General features: G+C 54.1%; 2 protein-coding genes across 2 annotated transcripts in view; both read left to right on the plus strand.

Annotated features, from left to right (window-relative positions):
* The first annotated feature begins 1,984 nt into the window (after positions 1 to 1,984).
* On the plus strand, positions 1,985 to 12,696 carry ZCCHC10 (zinc finger CCHC-type containing 10). Its single transcript, XM_032125157.1, has 4 exons — positions 1,985 to 2,171; positions 4,661 to 4,822; positions 7,531 to 7,570; positions 10,921 to 12,696. Exons 1-4 carry the CDS (start codon positions 2,131 to 2,133, stop codon positions 11,140 to 11,142), a joined length of 465 nt encoding a protein of 154 aa, XP_031981048.1. The 5' UTR covers positions 1,985 to 2,130; the 3' UTR covers positions 11,143 to 12,696.
* A 2,257-nt stretch (positions 12,697 to 14,953) lies between these two features.
* Positions 14,954 to 18,153, plus strand: part of AFF4 (AF4/FMR2 family member 4) — a 47,517-nt gene continuing 44,317 nt past the window's right edge. Inside the window, exon 1 of the mRNA XM_032124546.1 lies at positions 14,954 to 15,089. The gene's annotated coding sequence lies outside the window, so the exon portion shown is untranslated. The remainder of the gene's footprint in view (positions 15,090 to 18,153) is intronic.

Genomic DNA, 18,153 nt, shown 5'->3' on the forward strand with positions numbered 1-18,153 from the left:
GTGGGCACGTGGGAGAAAAGTCTTTTTAGGGATCAGGAATCCCTAAAGAGCTAAACAATTAAAAAAAAAAAAAAATCCCTAGAACTTCCAGCACGTTCCATGGTGGCAGCAGTGGAGGAGGGGGCAGAGGAAAGTGGAGCTGCTCACCTTGGCAGTGTGAAAGGTTCTGCTGGGGGAAGCATTTTGGGATGAAAGCACGAGGGACTGGTGCATTCATCCTAACACAAACCTAATCCTGATCCTTACATCCATGACTTTCGTGGAACGGGATGTTTGGGAATGCTTTCAATTCCGTGACGAAACACGCCAACACCGCGCGTCGCCGAGTCCCCGGCGCTGTGTTTACATCGCTGCTCCTTGTTTTAGGGACACGGAAAACGCACGGCAGAGAAGCTCACTGGTGCCGGCAGGAAGGACTCCTGCCCCAGAGCCGCGGCGTGGCTCGGCCGTCCCGGTGATGCCGCTCTGGCAGTGCCGGTGGGCTGGGAATTGCCGCGGGAATTGCATCACGGTGCTAATGACAGAATATTAATGAAGCCTTTGACCTCGGACGTCCTTGAGCGTAGCACGAGGTGCCAAGGAACGGCCCCGGCTGCTGCTCCGCGTGGGGAATGTTGCACAACCCACAGCCCTGGGAACCCAGCTTCCTTTTAGGATTTTCATTTTGCTTTTCCAAAGAGAGACAGGGAGCGGAGCCTGGCGTCAGAGCGGGCCGGAGCGCCCCGGAGTGACCCTGGGCTGGGACATGATCCTGGGGCTTTGCCAGGGCTGCTGCCCTGGGCACGGGAAGGAGGGAGGGAGGTGGGGAGAGGGGCCCTGCCAGCCCCACAGACAGTTCTGGGCACACCCTGTGTTCCCCGGAGCCTCCACCCTGTGCTCCATTCAGAGTTTTACTCGCTCTGTGCCGTGGTCACTCCTGATCTCAGCCTGCAGCCCTCAGACTCGCCCAAAACCTACTCACACATAAATCCTTGCCTGGCACACTTGACACCCTCCTTTTCCTGTGATCTGGGTAAGAAACAGATACATGATTTCAGTGGAAATCCAGCACCACGGTGTGTGCCAGTGCTCTCCCAGAAGCTCCCGCCTCAGTTTACAGTTCACTGCAATTCCAGTCCAGCCTCGGAATTCATTAACGCAGGCCAAACACGACCCCGAACGGGGGCTTAAATAATCCCTGGCCGGTATCCGTCACAGGCTCTTCCTCGGGCTGCTGTAAATAGCCCTCACACGTCACCTGGCGTAAGGTTCACCGGGCTATTCTGGGATATTCAAATAGGAAAGGGCTTTGTGATCGCCTCGGCTGAGGGATCTGGGAATCAGGTTGCCCCAAGCTCTGATGTGAATCACACCACAAATAACCCAGTTCTCCGAAATCCCACCTCCCTATGCTACCAAAGTCACCCAGGAGCCATTTCCACCACTTCCGTTACCTCAAGAATTTGCAGGGAAATAAATATTAAAATTATAAATTTCCTTTACTTCTGGTTCCACAGTTTTCCATCGAACCTGAAAGATTATTAGATATCACATGTTTACAAATTAAACCATCAGAGCTGGATGACTGCCCACCAACCAAACCGCAAAGGGACAGGGAGAGGGACCGGGACCGGGACAGGAACAGGGACGGGGACGGGGACGGGGAAAGGGACGGGGACAGGGACGGGGACAGGGACCGGGACAGGGACGGGGACGGGGACCGGAACAGGAACAAGGACCGGGACAGGGACAGAGACCGGGACAGGGACAGGGACAGGGACAGGAACAGGGACAGGGACCGGGACCGGGACAGGGACCGGGACAAGGCCCGGGCGCTGCGATGACAAGGCGGGAGCGGCACGGGGTACGATAGAGTGCAGTCCCCCGGGCGCGGCCTCTCTGGCTGCCGGAGGGTTTGTTCTCTATGGTCACGGAGGCCTCGCTCTCTATGGTCTTGGAGGACTCGCTCTCTATGCTCCCGGAGGACTCGCTCTCTATGATCTCCGACGAGTTGTTCTCTATGGTCCCGGAGGACTCGCTCTCAATGGCGGCCGCACCCGGCCCACCGGGCGGAGTGTCCCGGCATGTCCCGCGGCTGCCGCACCTCCCGGCGTGCCCCGCCGCACCCTCACTTCCGTCCCGGGCGCTAAGATGGCGACGCCCATGCACCGGCTGATTGCCCGCAGACAGGCGTGAGTGGGACCGGGGGGGCCGCGCCGGGCGGGCACGGGCTGGGGAGCGGCGAGCACGGGTAGGGCCGCGGGGCCCGGAGCTTTCCCGGCGCTCTGAGCCTTCCACGCCGCTGCGTTGCGTCCTGTGGCAGCGCAGCTCCGCTGAGGGGAAACCGCCCCAAAACACGGTTGGGGTGAAACGATCGCGGCCTCGGGGTGTCCCGTGCGCGGCCGGGGCTTGGACTCGGGGATGCCGGCGGGTCCTTTGCAGCTCAGGGCGCTGCTCGGGGAGCGGCAGCGCTCGGGCAGGGGCGGAGGAAGCTGCTGGCCTCGGGCGCTCGGTGCCGCCGCTGGGCAGCGTCGGGAGCTCCTCAGCGCTGAAACCGGCAAAAATGACCTCCGCGTCACGTTGTTGTGGTTTGCTTCCAGAACCGTCAGAAAGGCAAAGGAAAGCCAAGAGAGCGCCTTTGGCTCGGACGGGGATGTTGCAATTCCCTCCGCACCGAAGGGATCTGATTGCAGAGCCCTGAAACGAGGAAACCGCGGTTTTGCTTGTTTGTGAAGCGCAGCAAATGCGTGTCCCACTCCCGGGTAGTGCTGGTGTTGGTTTTCCAATTCTCTGTTGGCTTGGGTATTGTTTTTTTCCTTAAATTAATTGATTTCTCTTGTTTCAATAGTTTTGACTGTGTTTGGGGGCTTTGCCTAATCACAGTCTGCAGGATGTGGACAACTTCTGTATGGGAATAATCGCTTTCCTGTTTTCCAGAGGAAAGCAACTTGGGATTTCAAAGTGTTCTTTTAAGTTGCTGTTTCCTTCGAGTTAAGGACTCCTCTCTTAGCTTGGATGTCTTTGTGCCCGCTGGGTCTGTGCTGAGCTGTCCCTTTGTCAGCCTTTGCTCCCGGCTTGGGGTCACTGATCCCTGCTAAAAGTTTCCTTCAGTTTTGTGCTTTTCCTCAGTGTCAGCTCGTTGGTGCTGGCGTGGTGTTTGTAGAGCTGCAGCTGCTGAGCAGGGCTGATGTTCTCCTGTTCATTACCTCGGCTTTGGGGCTTGAGCCTCACCCTTGTAGCTTCCATGGGAGTGTCTGCTGGTGGGAGCAGCAGTGCAGCCCTGCAAACGCCGAGCTGTGGGGTTGCTGCTTTCAACACCCTCGTTGTTCCTGCGGACACAGCTCAGGGTGGGTCTGAGAGAGACAAACTCTGCTTTTGGGGGTTTGTGTTGATGAGGAGGGGAGGGGAGGTCACTGCTCTGCTTATTGTAACTGCTGTGGCAGAGCCAGGAGCCCAAGGCAGGACAAGGGCAAAGCAAACCTCTCCGAGCTCTTGGGTTCTCTTCATTCCCAGATATTCTGATTCCTGCCCAAGTCCAAGTTCATTGTGCTGTGCAGGATGCGAGTTTAATCAGGTTTTAGTGCTGGTTTAGCTGAGTATTTCTAGGGCTTGAGGATGAAGCCAAATGCTCTGCATTGAAAAAGTGATGGATGTGCAGCACAAGATTCTCTTCAGGAACTGGCACGAAAAGTGGTTGCTGAAGCTGAGGGAGGAGCAATTCACAGCTTGGCTGGAAGAGGGAGAAGTGCTCACTGCTGGTCTGTCACTTCATCCTCATGAGTGAGTCTGGGAGCTCCCGAGATCAGCCAGGCTGCAATTTCAGATAGTTTAGATGGGCTGGCCTTGAAAAATTCATATTTTGGTGCCTGGAGCAAAAGCTGAAGGTGGCAGGAAGTGGCAGCAGTGGCAGGGAACTGAAGTGACACCACCCTGAGCTCAGAATTAATTTTGGTTGTGACCTTGAGCAGTCCCTGGGCTGAGTGAGTTCCCCTTGTTTGTAAAGGAGAGCAGCTGGGAGAGGAGGCCAAACAGTTTTGCAGAGCTTCAGAAGAGCAGCTTAAGAACTCCAGCATGAAAACAGGAGCATCTTCCCTTCCTTGATTTCTTAAGATGCCCAGGGGATTTTACCAGAGTGAGAACTGAAGCTGAGTGTGCAATCTCCCTGCTGCTGCAGGTGCCTGGGGACGGGGCAGGCAGGGAGGTCTGGCTCAGAAGGAGCAGGAATCTGATTGTTCTGAAGAGAAACCTCCTGCCAGGCTTTACCAGCTCCTGGCTGCAGCTCCTTTGGGTTTGCTCTCTTGACTCTGAGAGTCCCAGGCTGGCAGTGAGAATTGGGCAGTTTGGGACTTGGGTGTTAAATTGCAGGATTTGGAGATGAAGCTGCTGCTCTTTGTTGTAAAAGAGAATTTTGGTGATTTCTCTGAAGGCAGAACCAGCTACAGCTGTTGGAGAGCAGCAAATTGAGCAGTGGGATTGTTCCCATGTGAAAGTGTTCTGGTTCCTGAAGGTCTGTTTGCCGGAGTGCTGTGTGTACTTGGTGTTACTGCCCATGTCCTGAGTCCAGAGCCAAGCTGGAGCAGCTGTGAACATCTGCTTGAACCACACCTCGATTGAGAAGCGATTCTTCACTGGGGAGAACTGACTTGGAATGGGTCACTTAAGCAATTCTGCATTTTCCTAGGGAGGCAAACAAGCAGCATGTGAGGTGTCAGAAGTGTTTAGAGTTTGGCCACTGGACATATGAATGCAAAGGGAAGAGAAAATACCTGCACAGGCCTTCAAGGACAGCTCAGCTGGCCAAAATCCTGAAGGAGAAAGAAAAGCAACTCCAGCTGCAACAGAGGTAAGACTGGCAGGGTGGAATGCCTGGTTTAGCAATGAAATAAAAGAAAAGATGTTGTCCCAGCCCATTTCCCGTGACCTTTCCCTCCAGACTGTGGGATGTGTGTTAAGTGAAATGTGTGCACTCGAGTCCCAGAGGATTAAAATGAACACTTTAATTTAATGGAAGCCTTTCATTAACATGTGCTCACCTGAAATCACTTAAAACTGTTTTGGCCCGTCTGAAACAAAAACCATGCACTGAGCCAAAGTTAAAATAGGTGGAGCCTTTTTGGTAGTGGAGCAGTTGCCTGAACTCCTTGGTTCTTTGATTTCATGGTTTTGTGTTGTCCAGGCAGGTGGGGGTGAAAGCTGTCCATGTATTTCTAGCAAAGCAGCAATTCTGGTCCTGTGTTCAGATTTGCTGTTCAAAGCTGTGGTTAAACCCGGCCCAGCCCTGCTCCTGCTGCTCCCTGGGAGCTGCAGGGCTCAGACAGGTGAAGGAGAGTTGGGTTGGCAGCTGGAACTCAGCACAAAGCAAAACCATCTCGCTGAGTTGCACAGTGATTTCCTGTGGCAGCCGAGAAAGTGGGAGGAGCAGAGAAACCTCAGCAGAACTCTGCATGGGGCACCGGAGCTCCTTCCCACTTTGCCCTGGGAATGCATTTTAATGCTTCCTCCCAGGTTCACGATGGTTTCAACGAGCACACCCAGAGGCAAAAGGAATGCAGCACATCAGTTTTCCATGAAATTCCAGCGTGCCGGGCTCACCTCTGCCCTGCTCCGGTTTGATTTTGGGAGCTGCAGAGGGACAGGGGCACTGCCAGCGCCGCTCCTGGCACCTGGAATTCCTGAGGGCTCGGTCACTGCCCCTTGCAGCGCTCCCAGTGCCAGGATGGGAGGATGGAGAGCATTCCCAGCTTGTGCTGCCTCCCGATGGGGCAGGGAAGGGTGGCACTGGGGCAAGCAGGGCTCTTTGGCCTCCTCAGCTGCTCCAGCTCAGCAGCAGGTGTGAGTCCGGCCTGAAAGCCTGCCTGGAGCGGAGGCTCATTAGCTTGTGAGTGATGGAAAGTGATTGATTCGGAAATGAATTTTGATCCAGTGAGTAATTGTGAAGTAATTAGAATCAGCCAGTATTGTGGACATATCGGGAGTGCTTGGACTCTGACACTTGGCTCCATTTGGAGGCAGAGTCTCTTCAGAGACTCAAGATTTTTAGGCTAAGTTTGAGTTAAAGGCTCACATTACTTCCTTGTTCCTTTTCTGCCCTGTTTCTGGTAAATTCTGCAGCTTACCACTGAAGGAGGGTGAATTGAGGGTGCAATTCCTCATTCTGGTCCTTGGCCTTGGGTCTGAGTGTGGCATCACTTAATGGGAGAGTTACAGGCCTGGCCAGGCTGGCACTAAAGGAGGTTTTGGGCTCTCCGTGAGGGACACGTGCTGGGACAAACCATCTTGTGCAAGGGAGCCTGAGTAACCCCCAGGTGGGAGCAGGTTTAATCCTGGTGCACCGGGCTGCGTTCTCAGGGCTTGTGTAACCATGAGCTCCTCAGCTGTGCCAGGAGGGATCCCGTTCCTCGGCTGCCAGTGCTGCACTTCCAAGGATGGAGCTTTTCCTTCATGGAGAAACAACTTCCTGGGCCACACCAGAGCTTTTTGTGTCACCTGCTTTGGGAGGTTCTTCCTTGCCCGTGGAGAAGTTGGGTCTCCCACAGGTCTGCTGTGGAGCACCTGTGCCACCACCTTTAAAGAGCCACACTGGAGGTGTCAGTGAGCCCCTCAGTGCCTGCCCAGCCTAGAGCAGGGCTGGGAGGGCAGGGGGCTCAGGGAGTGCTCATTGCTGGTGGTGTTGGAGCTCTGAGCCCAGCCCTGAGCTGGGTTTGTGGCTCTGAGGGCACGGGGAGTGTCCGAAGCAGGCCTGGCCTGGGCAGAGTAGGAACTCCTGGAGTAACTCCTGAGTAACCCACACCTTCCACGCGAGAGGGAGGCACTCCCAGAGTCAGGCGCTGTCTCCTCAGAGGTGCTTTGGGGTTTAATTCTGTTCTCACAGTGACTCCTCTCACCTGGGAACCCCATGGTTACCTACAGAGGGTCTGAGGCCTTAGGGATGTAAATATGGACAGGAGGGGTTGGAATCTGCCTATCAGGGGATCTTCCCCTTGCCCACAGGAGAGTGTGCAGAACTCTTCTGTGTGATGATAATGTTTTCATACTTTAGGTGTGAAAATAAAAAATTGGAAAAATCTCATTTTTCTGGCAGCACACAAAGAACTTTCTTCTGTGTCACCACTAAAACTCTGTGAGGGGATGAACACCTGGGAATCTGAAAGGCACATACCTGGAAAGCATCAACATGAATGGATTTTTCTGCTTCTTTTTGCACTTGAAAGAAAGGTGAAAGTTACAGGCTGAGTCAAGCTTTTACCCTTTATTTCAATCAATTCAGATATTGCTAAATATGGCTACACACAAATTTTGTACCCTTTTCTCCTGTGCCTTTTGCATCCCAGCTGCTGCTGTCCATACAAAAGGAGGCAAAGGGGAGAGTAGAGCATAAATAGCACAGAAAATGAGAGGTGAATTGCTGGGTTTTCCTCCCCTTTGCTCTGCTTTGCACGGCACTGAGCTGCCCAGTGCCCTTGGAATATTGAACTCAGCCTCACTGTGCTGCTGGTTATTTCATTTTCCTATTGCATTCATCAGAGCCATTATTTTTCCCCCCTTAATTAGCGCTGGAGAAAGTGCTGCAGAAAAGAAGACCAAGAAAAAAGAAGACCAAGAAAAAATGTGGGGACCGGTGGGGACCGGTCCTGCACCAGTGGGGACTGGTCCTGCACTGGCTGTTCCAGCAGGACTTTTGCAGGGGGGGTGGCAAAAGTCAACTTTGCAAATTATTTTTGGTTTTACTGCTTTGAGCCTGGTGGAGGCTTTTGTCTGACAGACATCTGGAGAATTTCTACTCCTCCCTGTCCAAAAACTCTCAAGTTTTTACTCTCTGTTTTCCTCCCTGCTGATTTTCCTCCCCCTGCGTGATCTTGCTGTAGTAATAAAAGTCTTCCTATTTCTGCCTCAGAGGGCATCAGGAGTCTCTGAAACAAGACTGGCTCAGGAGTTCTGCTCCCTCAGTGCTCCACCTGCCCATCCTGCTCTGACTTGTGCTGTTTTCATTCCCTTCTCCTGCCAGTTCTCTCTCTCTCAAGCTCTGTGTAGAGAATGCAATAAAACATCTAAAAAACTCCAAACCCATAACCAAACAAAACCCCCTCGATCCCAAACTAAACCAAAATCCAGGAAATAACCCTGCCCCTCTCCAAGTCCTGGTTGGAGCCAAGAACTCTTTGCACATTGTTTGTACTTTATGTTTACTTGGGAATTTGCTTTCTTAGCAAACGGAAAGGAGGAGCAGCCAGAGCTGTGGCTCTGACACTGCTGGCATCGTGTTGGGAGTTTGACTCCGGGGAAAGGCTGAGCAGTACCAGCCCCAGCATCTCTTCCCCTTTATTGCCAGTTCTCTGTCTCGCAGTCTGATCTCAGCCCATTTTCAGGAGGTGTTTCAAGGGCAGGCCTTTGCTGGGTGTGGAAGGCAGGAAATAAGGCAGAGCAGATGTCTAAAGGGCTCCTTTATTCCAGGCTGCCCTGTGGAATGTGCTTTGTTGGAATGCTGGGCTGCTGTCTCAGTGTGTTTTAGCCAAGGCTGCTTTCCCAGAAGTGCCAGTTTATTGCTGCAGTTACTCGGGACTGGTGAGATCACGAATTAACTGGTTTGGAGCTGGGCAGCTCAGGCCTCTTCCTGCCTCAGCTTCCTCAGGTGCTGCAGCCTGTGCTGGCATCGTGATTTGCAGAGTATTTGAGCTCCAAACCAGTGCAACAATGAGCAGAGCAGAAGGGTTCGTGGAGAAGGGGGTGGTTTGGGCACTTTTCCCTTGAAATTTTAAAACTCTTGTAAATTTGAATGATTCTCCAGCTTCTATGCAGGCACAGAGTCCATCAATATAAATTCCTTTCCAGATAGTTTGCTATTTAGATTTTTATTTTAATATGAGAAGAATTAAATGTGGGGAATGCAGCAAATTTATAACTTCCAGATTTAAAATAAAACTCTGTAAAAGCTTGGATTCTGGCAGGAGGAGCAGGAACTCTTTTGCCCAGAGTGTGTTTGTTTTGATCTAAGCAGTAATGAGGGAGCCCAGGCCTAAGCAGAAGAACAGGCTGGGGCAGAGCAGCTGCTGCAGAGCCCTGGGAGCCCCGGGGACAGAGCTGCCTCCAGCTGCTCCTCGGCCCCCGTGTCCCACGCGGGATGCTGGAGTTACCCACTGCGAGCCCCCTTGGGACTGGAGCACAGTAAATCTGCCTGTCTGAAGGGCAGGATTGTGTCCTAAGTCCCTGCTCATTCCTTCCTTTCCTCAGGCCCCACCATTGTGGCTTGGGTGGCAGTGGCACGTTGGAAAGCCCTGGGGGTGCCAGCTGGGGGTGAGAGCTCGGGGTGCCAGCCCAGGCTCCACCAGCACTTGGCCCACACTGGGGCACAGATTGAGAGATGAACTCTTGGAAGCTTGTCCTGAGGAGGATGAATGGTACCTGCTGGCGAAATTCGGTGCTTTCACAGAGCTGTGATAAACCCCAAAGTCTTAGACTGCCAGCCTACAGCCTCTGCACCGTCACATTCCCCAGTTGCATTTTGTATTGGAATTTTACCTGCTCCCGCCTGCGTCCTCCTGCTGGCAGTGCCAGCAGCCCACGTGCTGCCTCTCCTGAGAGCAAGTTCCTGCCTGTTTCCTCTGCCAGCCCCAGCTCTTGCTTCCCTCTGGCAGAGGCAGCTTTAGGTGCAATATCCTGATGTTTCTGGGAGTGGGTTTTGGAATAAACCTCCACACGGGATGTCCATGGGTTGCTGCTATGGATTCTGTGAAAGGTGATCAGGAAAAGCAAGTTCAGAGTTATTCAGGGGATCCTCTGATTCCTGCCCATCTCATGGAGCTGCTCAGGGTGAAACTACTACTCCCATGCTTTTTATTTTCCTCCTCTTAGTGCTGTTTTTTCCCCAGGTAAGTCAGTGCTGGAGCAGCCCTTGTGGGTTTATCTGTAATGAGCAGTGGTTGTGTCTGCACACGGAGATAGCAGATTCCAGCTGTAGTGTGCAAACGTCGGTGCTTTGTGCCTTAGTGCACACCCACATCTGTCAGCTGACAGGGCTGATGCGGTGAGAAAACCTCGCACTCTCCAATAACCTGAGCACAGGCACTTCCTGCGTTGTTACATTTAACCAAAGCTCTGATAAAAAATACTGCATTAATTTTTCTAATGGAGACCAGATTCCGCATTATCATAATTTACGTTTTTGGATAGTCTTTGATTGACTCTGGTGGGAAGGGAGGTGGATCAGTATCTTGTACTTTAGGGAAAGATCTAGGGGAGAATTGAATTGTACTTCCTTGGAATTCACATCACCCCCCCTTAGTCAGAGATGTTGATCTTGAGAACAACAAGCAAAGAACAGCCCAGGAAGGGCTGAATGTGAAAAAACAGTGCAGAGCATACAGAAATCCTCTTTGCTGTGTTCATCATTCTGTCTTCATCTTGGATTGTTTCCACCCTTCTCCTCCACCTGGAAGTCACAAGCATCCTGCAGTGGCAGGTACTCTGGGTTCTTCTGCCAGGAGTAGCCCAAGAACAGCTTTTGCTGGGAGCAGCTCTGACCTTGCTGAAATCACTGCTGAAATCTCCCCTGACTCTTGCAGTGCCAGAATTTCACGGTGGCCGTGGTGAGGCAGGGACTGAGCCTGGTTCATTGTCCCCAGAGCTCGGGTAGTACAGGACAGTCAGGCCAGTAAAGCCCCTGCTCAGGGCTGGGAACGAGATCCTGGCCAGCTTTCCCTCTCTGCCCCTCTCTGCAGTCCTGCTGGGCTATGTCATGCCCTGGGGCCACTCTGCCGTTGCTCAAATGGCCAAAATCCACTCATCCAGGAGTGGGAAAGGGAGGGAGGGCACAGGAATTCATCTTAGGTGGTGAGGCCTGGAAATTTTCAAGGCAACGAATTGATCTTTGGATAATTCCAGCAGAGCAGAGAACACGGTGCCGTGGGCTCTGGCAGGGCTGTGCTCAGCTCTTTGTTCTCTCCCAGGTCCAAAAGTGTGACCAGTTCCAGCAGCAGTGACAGCTCAGCCAGCGACTCCTCCTCTGACAGCCAGGACTCCTCTACCTCCTCCGAGGACAGTGACAGTGAGGACAGCTCCTCCTCCTCCTCCTCCTCCTCCAGCAGCTCTTCCTCCTCCTCCGACTTCGACTCGGATCCGAGCTCCTCCAGCAGCAGCAGCAGCAGCAGCAGCTCTGAGGAAGGATGAGCCCCCAAAGAAGAAGAAGAAATAGCTGGGGAGCTGCAGGACTGGTGTGGAGTGGGGGACAAGCCCCTCCCAGGGGCTGGAGCACACGGCTGCCAAACATTCAATGGTCAACATTTCTACTGCTCACACTTTCCAAGTGTTTTGCCTAGTTGTTCCTAGGACATGGAAGGTATTAAATGGCTTCCTGAGACTTACTGAGAGAGTATTTTTGTGCTTTATCCTTTTATGGAAGATTTTACTTTTTTAGTTCCAAGAAAAATTTAAAAAAAATCTATCATCAGATTCGTTGATATGAGCTAAAGTCCAGTAACCTGGATGTTTACATGCTGGAAAGCAAAAGCTTTTTATTGCAGGTTATGCTGTGCATCATGTGCTGTTCCTCTGTTAATGACAGCTTCACTTCCATTGAGAAAATCCTCTCCAACTGTTAAAAGCAGAAGTTTTTCAGCGCTGCTGTGGAGCTGGGGCATTGTTGAAGCTGAATGCACAACGTGTCCCACACAGAGCCTCCCATCTCATCAGCTGGTGACAAATGGGATTCTGTGCTGCTGAGCTTGTGTTCCAATGGCTTTTCCTGATGCTTCCAGGTCCAGTCTTAAGTGCACCATCCAGCTGAGCTGTGTTGGTTTGTTACTGATCAATGGAGTGCTTGTCCTGCCCGCAGGCTCTGGGCTTTTCACTCCCCTGTGGCCTTGGCTCGTGTGTTGGAAGTGTTTGCTGAGACACAGAGTGTTGGTGGTGGGAAGCAGCAGCTCAGTGACTTGGGGCTGCTGCTGCTTTAGGAGTTTCATCTTTGTGCCTTTTTTTGTCAATTCGGTGTGCCCCAGTGAGACAAGGGCTGCAGTGGGTGTTCTGCAGAGCTCCAGCACAATATTGCCACGCAGCAAAAGCAGAGAAATAATAACAGCCACAACTGGGCACTGTTCTCACTGGATGCTCAGTAAAAAAGAGACTCCTTGAAATAAAGGGCTCAAAGGAAAGTGTTTCCCTTTGGATGTGTGAAATGCAGGATTGCCGAGTGACAGTCCGCAGAAATTCAGTCATTCTTTGTTTGTGGGAACTGCCCTGGAGAAGGAAGTGAGTGCAAAAGCCCCACAAGCCCTACAAAAGCAGATGCAGACAGGCTGCAGAGCAGGGATTGCTGGATGCAGAGTGGGAATTCTTTGTTCTTCTGGTGCATTGAAGCAGTTGCCATTAGGATTTTATTTGGTGATGCAGTCTCCTGAATTTCTTCTTCTTTTCACAAACAGTGCCCTTTGTGGGGAGGGGGCATCACTTGTGGAAGAATTCTCAAGTATCTTGGTTTAGGTAAAATACAGTAACTAAAGTATTTTTTATAATTTTTATGGAAAAAGCAGTACGTAGACTTCCTTTGGAATAAACTGTACTTATTTAAATGTTTGCAAATCCCTATGTTGTGTGTGTGTGTCTGTGAGCACTCCTGTGTTTTACAGAACACGCTGCAGACTGTAAATAAAACTACCAGAAAGGTGTTGAAGTCTTGTGGACTGAATGTACCATTTAATGGGAAAGTGAATAAATGATTAACCAGCAGTTGCTAAGTGGATGCTTCCTGCAAATATCTGAAATCTTTGTGGTGTTTGTGTGCAGGTTTCAGCTGGAGTTGCCCTGGCATTGCCTCCCAGAGGGGCAGGATTGCTCCCCAGGAAGTTCTCCAGCCAGAAGTCCCTCTGGATCCAGATTATTTTTTAAAAAAAAGTTTAGTTTGTCTTGGCTTTTTCTTTTTTTCCTGCCCTTTCTGGTTTGTCTCTCCATGTTCTTATTTTACAGAGGAACCCCCTCCCCAGCCTGGCCAGAGCCGCAGCCTCCTTCATGTGCCGCTGCCTCACTCGCTGCTGCCGTGCTGGCTCAGGAATGTGATCAAAGCCCGGCTAAGCAGGAATCGTTCCGGGCCTGCTCTGTTTAATCGCTGCCGCCGCGAGCAAAGCTGCCCCTGCTCCTTGAGGGGAGCGCTCGCTGCAGCCCGGCAGGAAAAGAGCCCAGGAAAAGCCGTGCCCTTTGCAGGAGAAGCGCTGGGAGCAGAGGGGAGAGCGGGAAAAGGGAGCCAGAGCAGCTGGGCGGACGGGGCGGCATCAGCGCTGATCCCTCCGCGGGCAGGAGCGCATCACAAATAGTCCCTCGGGAGGATCACTCCGCGGGCAGGGCGGCATCAGCGCTGATCCCTCCGCGGGCAGGAGCGCATCACAAATAGTCCCTCGGGCGGATCACTCCGCGGCCAGGACCGCAGCACCCCGCGCGGGTGCCTCCGGTGGATCCCTCTGTTATAAATGGGATTGTGATGTTGGCTTTTCGCATGTTACGTCATTGTTGTGAATGTGAGGTAAAGAAATTCAGCCAAATTAAATTTAATAAAGAAATAGATTTTATTCCGCGGCCGAAAGATCGATCACACAGAAAGCCACGATGGAGAAAAGCAGCCCCAGCCCGGGGTCGGAGCTGGGTGAACACGCATAGGTGGCACTGTTGGAGGTAGCAATTCCTCCTCCTTTTTGAATAAATCACAGGCTAAGGGCAGAATATGAGAACCCGCAGCCCGAAATAGTCCTGATCCTCCTGTTTGGAGTGGAAGGATTCCTCCCCAAGGAGGGTATCGGAGGTGTCTCAGGACTTGTCCAGGCAACACTTGAAACCACTGCTATAAGCTTTGCCTTATTTCCCAATCAGGTGTGATTCTTGGTGTATCTCTTGAATCATTTGGGTTTTCCCAGCGCATTAACCCCCAGTTCCCTCTTAAGAGTTACCTTGGTATCCCCAGGCTCAGATGTTCTAGTCCACTCCTTTTCCAGGAATGTGAAGATCCCCCCCCCCGTCCTTCCCAAACTGTCACCCGAACTACAGACATTCTGCAGCATTACGTTACAGAACCTCGGCAAAGCTTTTCTCACATTAAGGAACATGAAAAAAACAACATCACAATCCATCCATAACAATGATGGAACATGCAAAAAGCCAACACCACAGTACATCTATAACAATCCCAGAATCCCAGGATGGTTTGGGTTGGAAGGGACCTTAAAGCCGATCCAGTGCCAGCCCTGCCATGGGCGGGGACACCTCCCACTGTCCCAGGCTGCTCCAAGCCCCAGTGCCCAGCCTGGCCTTGGGCACTGCCAGGGATCCAGGGGCAGCCACAGCTGCTCTGGGCACCCTGTGCCAGGGCCTGCCCACCCTCCCAGCCAGGAATTCCCAATCTCCCATCCATCGCTGCCCTCTGGCACTGGGAAGCCATTCCCTGGGTCCTGTCCCTCCGTCCCTTGGAAATCCTCTTTCTCCATCTTTTCCTGCGGCCCCTTCAGGCCCTGGGCGGCCCCAGCTGGGTCACCCCGAAGCTGCTCCTCTGCAGGCCGAGCGCTGCCCGCTCTGCCGGCCTGTCCCGGTCTGTCCCGGTCTATCCCGGTGTTTCCCGGTCGCTCCCGCGGGTTCCCTGTCCCTCCCGCCGCCGCCAGGGGGCGCCGCGCCCGCGGGAGCGCTCCGCGCGCGCTGCCCCACGTGACTCTCGCACCGCCCCGCGGGGAGGCGGGGCCTGACTCGCGCCACGCCCCCTACGTGCGCGCTCCGCCGGGGTCACGTGGGTCCCCGCGCGTCACGTGATCGGGGCGGCGGCGGCGCGCGGGGGCCGCCGGGAAGCGCCAGGCGGGACCGGGCCGGGATCGGGATCGGGACCGGGCCCAGCGCAGCCCCGGCCAAGCCGCGGCCCTGCCCCAGCCCTGCGAGCCGCCAGCCCGGCGCCGGCCCGCCATGGACCGCCGGGACCCCTCCGGATCGGCCGCCCGCTTGTGAGCCGCCCCCCCCCCCCCCCTCCCCCGGGCCGGGCCCGCCCCGCGCCCCCCGGCGCTCCGTGACTCGCCGGCGGCTCCTCGGGCCTCATCGTTCGCCGGTGGCGGCAGCCAAGAGATGGTCCGGGCCTAGCGGAGCGGCCAGCGCAGGTGAGCGCGGCCGGGCCTGGCCTCCCGCCGGCACCGGGGCAGCGCCGGGGCCGCGCCGTCCCCGCCCCGGGCACTCCCGGGACATCCCGGCCGCCCCCTGGGCGGCAGCGGCGGGCCCGAGGGCGGCATCGGCCGCTGCGGGCGCAGCTCCCGCCGGGACCCGCGGCTCTCCCCGCGCTCGCGCCCCGCGGTGGGGGACACCCCGGGAGGGCGGGGGTCCCTCCCCGGGCAGCGCAACCCGGGGCATTCCCTGGAACGGGGACTCGGGGCCGGCGGGGCCGCTGCGCTGCCCTCCCCGCTGATGGATTGAATCCTGTTCCGGTCATTGGCTTTGTCAGGGCTTTGTTCCTTCCCCTTTGCTCTCCCCGTTTGGCGCCGGAGCCGCTCCGGGATGGAGCGGGCCGGCACCGGCACGGGCTGCGGGGCTCTGGGGGCGGCTCTGGGCGGCTTCGCGGGGCTGCCGTGCTCGGGGAATTGGCTTCGGGCGGCTGCTGCCGAAGGTCAGCGAGGGAAGAGTCGCGGGTCCGGACACAATCCCGTCCCGGAGTGAGCGGGTGGCTGTTATGTAAAGCCTCATCCTTGGGGGGGTTGTGTTGGACTTTGTAAAAGTCGCTTAACGTTCCTGGGCTCTGGGCTGACTTCTTTCCTTTTTTGCCATTTTTCAGTGAACAAAACAAAGCGAGAAAGTGTTGAGAGGTGTGACCCGGGTATCGGTGTATTCAGTGCTGTGCCTGTGATTCTCTTCGGGAGACGAGCAAGGGGTTCAGTGGATTTTGGGGGAGAACTGAGTGCTTGTGCCAAAGCTCGCTCCCAGCCTGGGCAGGTGCTGTACAGTGGAAAGGGAAAAGGGGCAGGTGTGGGACCCAGTGCCCCCTCCAGCTCATCTCTCGCCTTATTACGGCCTTGTTTGGTCATTTTCTCAGGAGTGCCGGTGCTTTGGAGCATTCCCGTGTTCCCAGTGCTGGCAGGCAGGCGCCCACCTGCCCCTGTGGGACTGCCCAGGCCCTTCCTCAGTGCCGCTCTTTGGAATGAGCTGGTTCTGCTGGGGCCTGGGTGTTCATTTGTCACCTGGGCTCCCTCCCAGCTACTGAACTTCTCTCAGGTGTATTCCTAGTTCCTGACATTCCTTTAAAACTACCGAATTCTTCTCTCAGGTCCCTGGCAAATGGGGCTTTGCAGCCTGGGGGAGTTACTGCAAAACGGGGTCCAGTGAAGTGCTCTGCAGGAGTGGTTGTGCCCCTGAGTGGTCATTTAATTGTCCCCTCTAATGAGGGAAACGTGATTAAACTCCCGGTGCTGTGCTGCTGTTGTGTGTCGGCCTCGAGGTGTGAGACAGTCCCGGTATCACACTGGAGTTGCTCAGTGGCTGTGCTGAGACTGGGACAGGTCTTGTTGGTCAGGAACAAAAGGGAAAATTTATCTTTTGGCTTTATTAATGTATCAATGTCAATTTTTGTCATTTGCTGCTTCCTGCACAGTGTGTTTGCAGCTCTGTGTGAGAGCAGACTCTCCCCTGTTGGGGAGTGAGACAATCCTGGAATATCCTGAGCTGGAAGGGACCCCCAGGGATCACCCAGTCCCACCCTTGTCCCTTCCCAGACCCCCCAACAACCCCAGCCTGGGCATCCCTGGCAGCACTGTCCAAACGCTCCTGGAGCTCTGGCAGCCTTGGGGCCGTGCCCATTCCCTGGGGAGCCTGGGCAGTGCCCAGCACCCTTTTGGGAAGAACCTTTCCTGATCTCCAGCCTAACCCACCCCTGGCCCAGCTCCAGCTGCTCCCTGGGTCCTGTCCCTGTCCCAGGGAGTGAAGATCAGAGTGGGAGGCCCCGATGTGTTCTGACCTCACACTTCTCTACCAGAACAAACCCAGTGCCCTCAGCAGCTCTTTCATGGTCCTTCCACACCCTTCCCCATCCCCATGTTCCTTCTTTGGATGCTGTCAGCTTTTTCTCTTTTGTATATTGTGGCACCCAAAAGTGCCCCCAGGACTCCAGTACAGTTTAACAGCAATGAAAGAAAACAGTAGATTTCAACTTTGATCTCAAAAGCTGTCTCAGGTCCCTGATACTTCCTCGAAATGTCTTTGCAGTTCTTGCTTTATGACTTGTGTCAAACACGGAGAGAGTGAGACTGAGCCCCTGGGGTCAGTTTTTGTTTGAGAAGCCACACAGCAACCCAGAAAAATAATTTGTATTTATATGTTTAGCATTCTTCCCAGTTCTAGTAAGCTGAACTTGATAAAACACGATGAAACCCCAGTGAAATATGAGTTGGATTTCTAGGACATCTTTTTAGGAAGCTGGAATGTGCAAATGCTTTTGCGTGGTTGCGACCCAGCTCTTTAATGAGAAGATGCCACATTTCTGTCTGTACAAACCATAGAGTTTGCTTCCTGGGGGCTTTGTAGGTAAAGAGCTGCAGCAGAAACCTGGCCCGAAATTCCATTGGCCCATGGCAGGGTGGCACTTGCACACCAGTTGCTTCTGTGGCTGCTGGCGGGCGTGTTCTGCCCCAGTGTTTTCCAGCGTGGGTGCTCCCATGTCGGATGTGACTAAGGATGTGACCTGTGCCTTACTGACTGAGACAGCAGCTCCTGGCATCTTCTGATGCCTGGCAGCAGGGCCTCTGTGACCAGGTGATGGTGGAACTGCTGTCATTTTGTCCCCCACTGCATTTTCAGCGCTTAGGAGAAGTGCCAAAGCTGCTCATGACTATTGCTGCTGCCTCCCTCCCTTCCCTTCCTGCTCATCCCCTTGGTTTGGGAGTTTTGTAATCATTACTGCTCTTACTCTTTGCTCCAGATCACCAGAAATTTACAGTGTTGAGGGCGGAAATACTGAGAGTTGAGTCTTGGGAGCTGAGCCAGGAAAGCAGCACCTCTGCCATGGGCAGATCGGGCACGTGGAGAGAGCTCGAGCAGCTTCCAAGAGGCCCCAGCAATGTGTGTGTGGAGCTGGGAGGAGCAGGAGTTGCAGTGTCGTGTTTGGAATCCCCCTGGGTGAGGATGTAGGAATAGACTGGAGTTTTTGGTGACTGAGGTTTCTTTTCTGTGGCAATAATTGTT

This window comes from Corvus moneduloides, chromosome 15 (assembly GCF_009650955.1).
Source record: "Corvus moneduloides isolate bCorMon1 chromosome 15, bCorMon1.pri, whole genome shotgun sequence".
In the NCBI taxonomy this organism is placed as follows: Eukaryota; Metazoa; Chordata; class Aves; order Passeriformes; family Corvidae; genus Corvus; species Corvus moneduloides.

Bases quoted from the DNA above. Each gene is read 5' to 3' on its own strand.
- ZCCHC10 (XM_032125157.1), top strand. From the start codon at position 2,131: ATGGCGACGCCCATGCACCGGCTGATTGCCCGCAGACAGGC. The intron at 2,172-4,660 runs GTGAGTGGGACC...GCATTTTCCTAG, and splicing joins CTGATTGCCCGCAGACAGGC to GGAGGCAAACAAGCAGCATG. The intron at 4,823-7,530 runs GTAAGACTGGCA...CCCCTTAATTAG, and splicing joins CAACTCCAGCTGCAACAGAG to CGCTGGAGAAAGTGCTGCAG.